At 45.7% G+C, this 9,046-nt stretch overlaps 1 protein-coding gene and 1 non-coding gene across 2 annotated transcripts; both read left to right on the forward strand.

Moving 5' to 3' along the window:
• The first annotated feature begins 2,172 nt into the window (after positions 1 to 2,172).
• On the forward strand, positions 2,173 to 4,739 carry LOC127055124 (uncharacterized). The gene is made up of 2 exons (XM_050961760.1): positions 2,173 to 2,946; positions 3,970 to 4,739. Exons 1-2 carry the CDS (start codon positions 2,520 to 2,522, stop codon positions 4,248 to 4,250), a joined length of 708 nt encoding a protein of 235 aa, XP_050817717.1. The 5' UTR covers positions 2,173 to 2,519; the 3' UTR covers positions 4,251 to 4,739.
• A 3,876-nt stretch (positions 4,740 to 8,615) lies between these two features.
• On the forward strand, positions 8,616 to 8,687 carry TRNAP-AGG (transfer RNA proline (anticodon AGG)). Its single transcript has one exon. It is a non-coding gene; the product is annotated as a tRNA-Pro (tRNA).
• Positions 8,688 to 9,046: the final 359 nt, after the last annotated feature.

Here is a 9,046-nt window from a genome sequence, read left to right on the forward strand (position 1 = left end):
GACTATAACATTTTGCTCAATTTCATGAGGCAAGAGCCTGACAGATGTTGGGGAGAGGATAGAATTACGTTTTCAGGTGGGATTAGTTTTTGATTATTGGCATCACTACAGGACAGAATCAAGTTTATTTGGATGCTTTAACTGTGCATTTCCAAAACTTTGTTTACATTTCTCTTAAGTTTAACCTTATTCTAGGATTTATAATGCATATTTTAAGGATAGATACCTTTGTAATGTTTTTCATCCTAAATTACTTAGTATACTCTCAATTTTATCTCAGTGTTAATGTAATTTTTATCTGGGAATACTGATTAGCAGGAAAGTGTCCCACTGCTGCTCTGTGTTCACAATTCAGTTAGTTTGTATGCTTGCAGAATTGAAGATGATGTGTTCCAGCAGGTGTGGCAGCTGGGAAGGTTAGTCCCCACTCTTCACTCCCATCTAATAACATGGGTTGGATTATGCTTTCAGATAATACTAGTAGTAGGATTGGTGGATTAGGAAAATAGAAGTTCTCTGAGACTGAAGGAACAAAATGGACACCATGTAGAATCAAGCACGTGGATTTATTACACACAGCACTGGCCAAGTGTCACTTTGCTTATTAAGCTCAGAGACACAGCCAAGCAATTGATTACAATAGATTATATAGAATTTTCATGGGTAGAGGGAATTTTCATGGGTGGGAGGTTCTGAGCCCCTGGATAGGTCTAGCAGCAAGACAAGATAAGCACAGTAAATCAGTAGTCTAAAAGATTACATAATGGCTCCACCCAAGGTTTCAGGTTAACATATAACATACTATTAGTACACAGGTGTTTTCAATTAAACAATGTATAAAGTGTATAATTATAAAATACATATGTTGAATTCTGATTTGGGGTCCATAAGAATGAGGTAGCTCTTCTGGTTGTCCAACAGGTATATTCCTGGGGGTTAAAACAAAAAGACATTGAAAAGTACATGGCAATAGAAATTGTTTTTCAGGTTGCCCCATTGTGTTTCTAAAGGCTAACACTGGCATCTGGGAGGGAGGGGTGCACCAATTAGAAGGGAGGATGTCATATCTCCTACTGACATGCTTAAGCCTCTCAATGAACTCAAGGTTGGTATGTAGGGAGGGTATTGGTTATCTTTTCCTGCAGAAGGAGTGGACATAGAGGCTACTTTCAATACTTTGGTATGTCTGTAGATTCTGATAAAGATACCAATTACTGCTCCCCAGCTGGAGTTTTGCTGACCACGCTTATCTCAGTAAAAAGCAAGATCGTCTTTTGTTTGTTCAGCTTCTTTTAGCTAATATTGTTCTCAGTGGGCTAGCCCCCCCCCCCCCCCCCGGCTCAAACCAAGCTTTGGGTCTCTGTAAAAAGTTGCTGACAGGGTCTGTAATCAGGGTTTTACAAACACAGCAATTGAATTTTGGCCCTTCAGAGGCTTTTTCTTATAATGCTTCCATTTCCTAGTTTGATTTTCCTCTATGCATTTGAGTATGGGTAGTTCAGTGTGTTTTCCCATTTCTTTCAACAAAGTTGAATTATTTTGGTTGGCATAGCTTTTTCTCCTAAAGATCATTGTCTTTGCCTAGTTGACCTGCACAGCCTATGTTTTGAAGCAGGTTTCTAGTAAATATTGGTTCTTTTGCAGACTTGGGGGTAGTTTCATGGAAGATTTAGATTAGGAGATTACTGCAGTCAAGGTACTAGGCTGCTGTTATATACACTGAAGAGGAAGGTATAGTTACATCCCACTTTTATTCCCATCTTTTTTGAAAATCTGGTGGGGGTGGGGAGGGCTGCATTCTATTTAATACTTAAAAAGCTGAAGCACAAATTTAACCATGTTGTATGTTATTCCACTCTGTAGCAATTTTAAAATTAATTGCTGGGTGCATCTTGCATCAAACATGTTTTTAAAGTTTATCAGACAGGAAAATGACCTCCCCTGTCTTCTAGGGAGGCCCTGCATTCCCATGAAGTTAAGGAAGCAGTTGAGGACCTGGTCTACACTACGCGTTTAAACCAAATTTAGTAGCGTTAAACCGATTTAACCCTGCACCTGTCCACACAACGAGGCCCTTTATATTGATATAAAAGGCTCTTTAAACCGATTTCTGTACTCCTCTCCGACGAGAGAAGTAGCACTGAAATTGGTATTGCCATGTCGGATTAGGGTTAGCATGGCCGTAAATCGACGGTATTGGCCTCTGGGTGGTATCCCACAGTACACCACTGTAACTGCTCTGGAAAGCAATCTGAACTTGGATGCACTGGCCAGGTAGACAGGAAAAGCCCCGCAAACTTTTGAATTTCATTTCCTGTTTGGCCAGCGTGGAGAGCTCACCAGCACAGGTGACCACGCAGAGCTCATCAGCACAGGTAACAATGCAGTCTCCTGAGAATTGAAAAAGAGCTCCAGCATGGACCACACGGGAGGTACTGGATCTGATCGCTATATGGGGAGAGGATTCTGTGCTAACAGAACTCCGTTCCAAAAGACGAAATGAAAAAACATTTGAAAAAATGTCCAAGGCTATGATGGAGAAAGGCCACACCAGGGACTCAGTGGAGTTAAGGAAAGTTAAGGAGCTCAGACAAGCCTACCAGAAAGTTAAGGAGCTCAGACAAGCCTACCAGAAAACCAAAGAAGCAAGCGGAAGGTCCGGGGCAGGGCTGAAAACATGCCGCTTCTTCGCTGAGCTGCATGCAATTCTAGGGGGGTCCATCACCAGTTCCCCACCTCTGTCCGTGGATTCCGAGGTGGGGGTGGTAATCTCAGCCATGGCTGAGGATTCTGTGGACATGGAAGATGAGGAGGACGAGCTTGCAGCAAGCACACAGCACTCCATTCTCCCCAACAGCCAGGAGCTTTTTCTCAGCCAGACGGAATTACCCTCCCAGCCCTCCCAAGCCACTAGCCCAGACAATGAAGCCATGGAAGCGACCTCTGGTGAGTGTACCTTTGTAAAGATAAAACATGGTTTAAAAGCAAGCTTTTTTTAATTATTAATTTGCCCTGAGGACTTGGGATGCATTCGTGGCCAGTACAGTTATTGGAAAAGTCTGTTAACATGTCTGGGGATGGAGCGGAAATCCTCCAGGGACATCTCCATGAAGCTCTCCTGGAGGTACTCCAAAAGCCTTTGCAGAAGGTTTCTGGGCAGGGTAGCCTTATTCCGCCCTCCATGGTAGGACACTTGACCACGCCATGCATGTAGCAAGTAATCTGGTATCATTGCATGACAAAGCCTAGCTGCGTATGGTCCCGGAGATTGCTGGCATTCAAGCAACATCCGTTCTTTATCTCGCTGTGTTATCCTCAGGAGAGTGATATCGTTCATGGTAACCAGGTTGAAATTCAGGAATTTAATTAAGGGGACAGAGATGGCCATTCCTACTGGGCTGTTTGCCTGTTGCTTAAAAGAAATCCTTCCTTGCAGGTAGCCAAGCAGGGGGAGGGGAGGAGTGGAAGAATGGCGCTGAGCTTTTTCGCATTTGGCTAGCAGGGATCTTCCCTGCTACCAGCCACGCAGTGGGGTGGCAAGGGGGGTGTTTAGCAGTGATCTTCCATGAAACCTGCCACATGGTGAGGGGAGGGAAGGGGTAAAGTGATCATCCCAGAGAATTGGATGGGGGGGTGGTTTCTGCTGCTGCATGTTAACAGGAAAGAAGCAGCACAGAACGGGATTTGCTTGGTATTTGGGAAAGGAGGGCACTGTGTATATGAAGGCTGCAGAAGCCGAAAGACAATGGCTTACCATGGCCGCATGCAAGCTGCATTATGCTGTCCGGACCTGCATCTGTGAGATCTCTAACACCAGAACCGCAGGCACTCACTATTAAGATGCAAAATGCGACCTTGTAGTGAAATCACATGTGCTATGTAAGGTGAATAGTGTTGTTCACCGTGAAAGAGTATAAGCATTGTTCTGTAAAATGTATCTTCTCTCCCTTTTTTCCCTCCCTCATGCAGCTGCAAATTTTTCAAGCCTCCCTACTCCATCCCGAAGGCTATCTCAGATAAGGTGGCGGAAAAAAAAGACACGAGACAAAATGTTCTCGGAAATCATGGAAGTGGCCCGCAATGAAAGAGGTCATCTGAATGAGTGGAAGGACGTGGTATCAAATTACAGGAAAGATGCCAGTGAACGTGAGGAGAGGAGGGACACTCGAGATGAGAGGTGGCCGCAGGAAGATCAGCGGTGGCGGGATGCAACGGTGGGTCTGCTGCATGATCAAACTGACATCCTTTGATGTCTAGTGGAGCTTCAGGAACAGCAGCAGGGTCACAGAGTGCTGCTGCAGCCCCTGTGTAACCACCTTCACCCCTCATCATGTTCCATATCTTCCTCACCCAGACGTGTAAGAATGCGTGGGGGAAGGCTTCGTGCACCTGCCCACTCCACCCCTGTGGACAGCCCAACCAAAAGGCTGTCATTACTTTGCAGTTTCTTTAGTGGCCTCTTCCTTCCCTCCTGTCCTCCTCCCAAACCACACCTGGGCTACCTTGTCAGTTCTTTCTCTCTTTTTATAATGACTTAATAAAGAATACATGATTTTTAAACGATAGTGACTTTATTTCCTTAAGCAAGCTGTAATTGAAGGGGGAGGGTGGGTTGCTTACAGGGAATGAGTCAATCGAGGGGAAACAAACACAGCAATCACACCGTACCCTGGCCCGTGATGAAACTCCTTTTCAAAGCTTCTCTGATGCGCACCACTTCCTGGTGTGCTCTTCTAATCGCCCTGGTGTCTGGCTGTGCATAATCAGCAGCCAGGTGATTTGCCTCAGCCTCCTACCCCGCCATAAAGGTCTCCCCCTTACTCTCACAGAGATTCTGGAGCACACAGCAAGCAGCAATAACAATGGGGACATTGGTTTGGCTGAGGTCTGAGCAAGTCAGTAATGTGCGCCAGCACGCCTTTAGACGGCCAAATGCACATTCTACCACCATTCCACACTTTCTCAGCCTGTAGTTGAACAACTCCTCACTACTGTCTAGGCTGCCTGTGTATGGCTTCATGAGCCATGGCGTCAAGGGGTAGGCTGGGTCCCCTAGAATACCTATAGGCATGTCAACATCCTCAACTGTTATTTTCTGGTCTGGGAAGTAATTCCCTTGCTGCAGCCGTTTAAACAGAGTAGTGTTCCTGAAGACACGAGCATCATGAACCCTTCCTGGCCATCCCACATGGATGTTGGTGAAACGTCCCTTGTGATCCACCAGTGCTTGCAGCACCATTGAAAAGTACCCCTTGCGGTTTACGTACTGGTGCCTTGGTGCTCTGGTGCCAAGATAGGGATATGGGTTCCATCTATCGCCCCCCCACCACAGTTAGGGAATCCCATTGCAGCAAAGCCATCCACTATGACCTGCACGTTTCCCAGAGTCACAACCTTTCGTAGCAGCAGCTTAATGATTGCTTGGCTACTTGCATGACAGCAGCCCCCACAGTAGATTTTCCCACTCCAAATTAATTCCCGACTGACCGGTAGCTGTCTGGCGTTGCAAGCTTCCAGAGGGCTATCGCCACTCGCTTCTCAACTGTGAGGGCTGCTCTCATCTTGGTATTCTGGTGTTTCAGGGCAGGGGAAAGCAAGTCAAAGTTCCATGAAAGTGCCCTTACGCATGCGAAAGTTTCGCAGCCACTGCGAATCGTCCCAAACCTGCAAAACTATGCAGTCTCACCACTCTGTGCTTCTTTCCTGGGCCCAAAATTGGTGTTCAATGGCTAGAACTTGCCCCATTACCAGCAGGATCTCCAAAGCGCAGGGGCCTGTGGTTTGAGAGAATTCTGTGTCCATGTTCTCATCACTCTCGTCGCTGCGCTGCCGTAGCCGCCTCCTCCTCGCCTGGCTTTGCAGGTCCTGGTTCAGCATAGACTGCACGAGAATGCGCAAGGTGTTTACAATGTCCACGATTGCGGTCTTGATCTGAGTAGGGTCCATGCTTGCTGTGCTATGGTGTTTGCACAGTTCACCCAGGAAAAAAGGCATGAAACAGTTGTCTGCTGCTTTCACGGAGGGAGGGGTGAGGCTGTACCACCCGCAACAATGTTTTTTCCCCCATCAGGCACTGGGATATCAACCCAGAATTCCAAGGGGCAGGGGAGACTGTGGGAACTATGGGATAGCTACGGGATAGCTACGCACAGTGCAACACTCTTGAAATCGACTCTAGCCTCGGTACATGGATGCACACCGCCGAATTAATGTGCTTAGTGTGGCCGCGTGCACTCGACATTATACAATCTGTTTTACAAAACCGGTTTATGTAAAATTGGAATAATCCCATAGTGTAGACATACCCGAGGATAAGACTACTGCAGAGGCTTACCTAGTCTGATTTTTAGTTAGTATTATACACCTCAGCTTTCCTTCTCAGATGATTCTCCAGCCCCCAGTACAGTTAGATCACACCAGATAAGTCCCAAAAGTCTACCCCTTTCAGAATTAGAGTCCAAACAGAAATACAAACAACAACAACATTTCTCCCATCCTCTCTTGCTATACATAACCATTGCTCAAATTATTTGTCCCGTTGACAAACAGCCTTTCATCTGGGTCCAGCATCCAACCCTCTTGGTCCTGTCAGTCTCTTCTCCTCCCTGTTGACAGGAGCAATTAGCTGTACCTCTGCACAAGGAAGATCATAAGGGAACCCACACCTACCCTCTACCACAAGTTCCCATCCTGGGATGCTAAACAGTTATATCTGCCCCATAACATAAACTGTCCTATCTTTACTTCCTAGAGCTTCTGCCAATATGCTCAGCCTTGCTGCCTCACCAGCCCCTTTTTTTAGCTAGTAGCCTCCCGCTTAACAGAGCACTCCCATCTAATCTTCCTCCTAAATAGCCTGCCTCTTTTTTATCCCAGCAAGCCTGATTTAGTTACACGCTTCTCCTTGTCATGTGACTCCTATGCTCATTCCTTTCACTTGGGGAAGTGGGCTAAGCCTCAGGAGCAGCTGAGCCCCAAACCACTTAAAGTCTTAGCTCACCCTGTGAGTTGTGACTGCATCACTCTTCAAGTATATTTGGATGAGGCCTACTCTGGACCTATTCTTTTCAGGTAATAAAAATGAGGTACTCATAAAAGACTGAAGTGTCAAAAGAGGAGGTGCCGGAACAAACTTCTTAGAATGTCCCATAGAGCATGCTGGTGGTTTTGTTTTGTGCACATCATGTCCATTGCAGAAACTACAAGTCTTAGTGTACAATATCTCATCTTGATCTGTGCTTCCATGATTGCTCAAATGGGCAGCAGGATGGAGCATTCAGCGTTTGTTGCAGGGGTTGGTTCCTGGGTTAGTTTTTCTGTTGTGTGGTGTGTAGTTACTGGTGAGTATTTGCTTCAGGATGGGGGGCTGTCTGAAGCAAGGACTGGCCTGTCTCCGAAGGTCTGTGAGAGTGAGGGATCGTCCTTCAGGATAGGTTGTAGATCCTTGATGATGCGCTGGAAAGGTTTATTTTGATCCAAACAGAGCTGCCTGAGAAGTCTACAGGTCCCAGCATGGAATTGCTCAGTCTCAGTCCAAGCAATATGGTTCTTATATTGCATGGTCCACCATACAGTACACCAATTCACTGCCTTGGAGTGGTCCTTTCCAAAGAAACTACAGGTCCAAGAATGGTGTTCCAGTTCAATTAAAATATCCTCTGTATGAAAATGAGCACAGCTGCAGCCTACATTGTAGAAAAACATAGTGCTTCCCTTAGATCATTCCCTAGCATAAGCCAAGGCTGAGAGATCATAGTAATAGACTATTGTAGGTGAAACTGAGATCAGAATGTACCCTAGTCAGACCATCTTTAGAGCTCACTAAAAAGCCTTATCTTTTGGAAAGGACCCATAATAACAGTGCTAAGATAATTTTCTCATAAGACAGTAGGAGCAGAGCCCATTTTTGTTCTGAGTCCTGACTCTCTTATATAACTGTACTTCAGCAGCTGGATGCTATGGTGATTGGTTCTTTGTAAATATAACAAGCAGATAGGTGTATAGTGCCCAAGAGATCTTTGAATAAAAGCAGATATCTATGTCCATGCAGCATCCCACTGGAGTCAGTGCGGATCCTCACTGTTGGAGGGATCCATTTGTGTGGCTGGGCTTGCAGGGTTGGGACCATACTTACTAAATATTTGTCTATCATAAAACAAGGAGTGGAGACTTTGCTGCTTGACATTGACATAACAGCCTGTTATTTGTGGGCTTTTATTCCTTCTTAATTTTGAGCTCTCAAATGGTCCATAGATCTTGTACTGGGTCACTGCACAGTGGTGAATTTTACTTAAGGAGAAGGCAGCTCCTGCAGATGTGAAGGATGAAAAGGGATCACGCACTGGCACTCAGGCTTGATGAAAGAGTCTCTGCGGGTATATGTACATTATTATCTCTACTAAAAATAACAGAATTGTTCGTATAATTAATTAATTTGACTCTAATTAAAAAAACCTAATAAGAAATGAAGGGGTAAAGAACAATCCTTGGTGGAAGAAGCCGAATGGGGGCAGAATAAAGCTAGCTAAACAACTCTCTAATGAGAAACAGCTACCTGGCTATGACTGACCCAACATTAGCTTCCTTTGTTGTAGCAGGAAAACAGCTCTCGAAGTGGCTCGTTGGTCTAGGGGTATGATTCTCGCTTAGGGTGCGAGAGGTCCCGGGTTCAAATCCCGGACGAGCCCTGTTTTTTTTCCGTCCCAATACTCAAATAGTTCTGTGATCATTTGACATTGTTTTTACTGAAGGGTACATTTATACATTACAATAAAAGAAATGGGGAAGCATTTGCAACTAAAAATATGACTCTCTTGCTCTCTGCACTGACAGTGCATGAATTTGAATAAAACTCCGGCGAGGGAACCGATTAGTCTCACTGATTCATGAGCCCCCGCTCCTCCTCCACACGCGCTGTGATGAGCCCCACTTTCCCCACCAGCACCCCCATACAGCCGCCTCTTCTTCGTCCCCTAATAACACTGCTCAATCCTTTCACGATACTGGCATGACGGGGGCGGGGGGGACTAAGCCGAGAGTCCAAGGG

This window comes from Gopherus flavomarginatus, chromosome 1 (genome assembly GCF_025201925.1).
Source record: "Gopherus flavomarginatus isolate rGopFla2 chromosome 1, rGopFla2.mat.asm, whole genome shotgun sequence".
NCBI classification, from domain to species: Eukaryota; Metazoa; Chordata; order Testudines; family Testudinidae; genus Gopherus; species Gopherus flavomarginatus.

What these genes read in the sequence shown, in the direction of transcription:
- LOC127055124 (XM_050961760.1), top strand. Translation starts at nt 2,520, where the DNA reads ATGTCCAAGGCTATGATGGAGAAAGGCCACACCAGGGACTCAGTGGAG. An exon ending in AGCCATGGAAGCGACCTCTG is followed by an intron (nt 2,947 to 3,969) that starts GTGAGTGTACCT and finishes TCCCTCATGCAG; the next exon opens with CTGCAAATTTTTCAAGCCTC.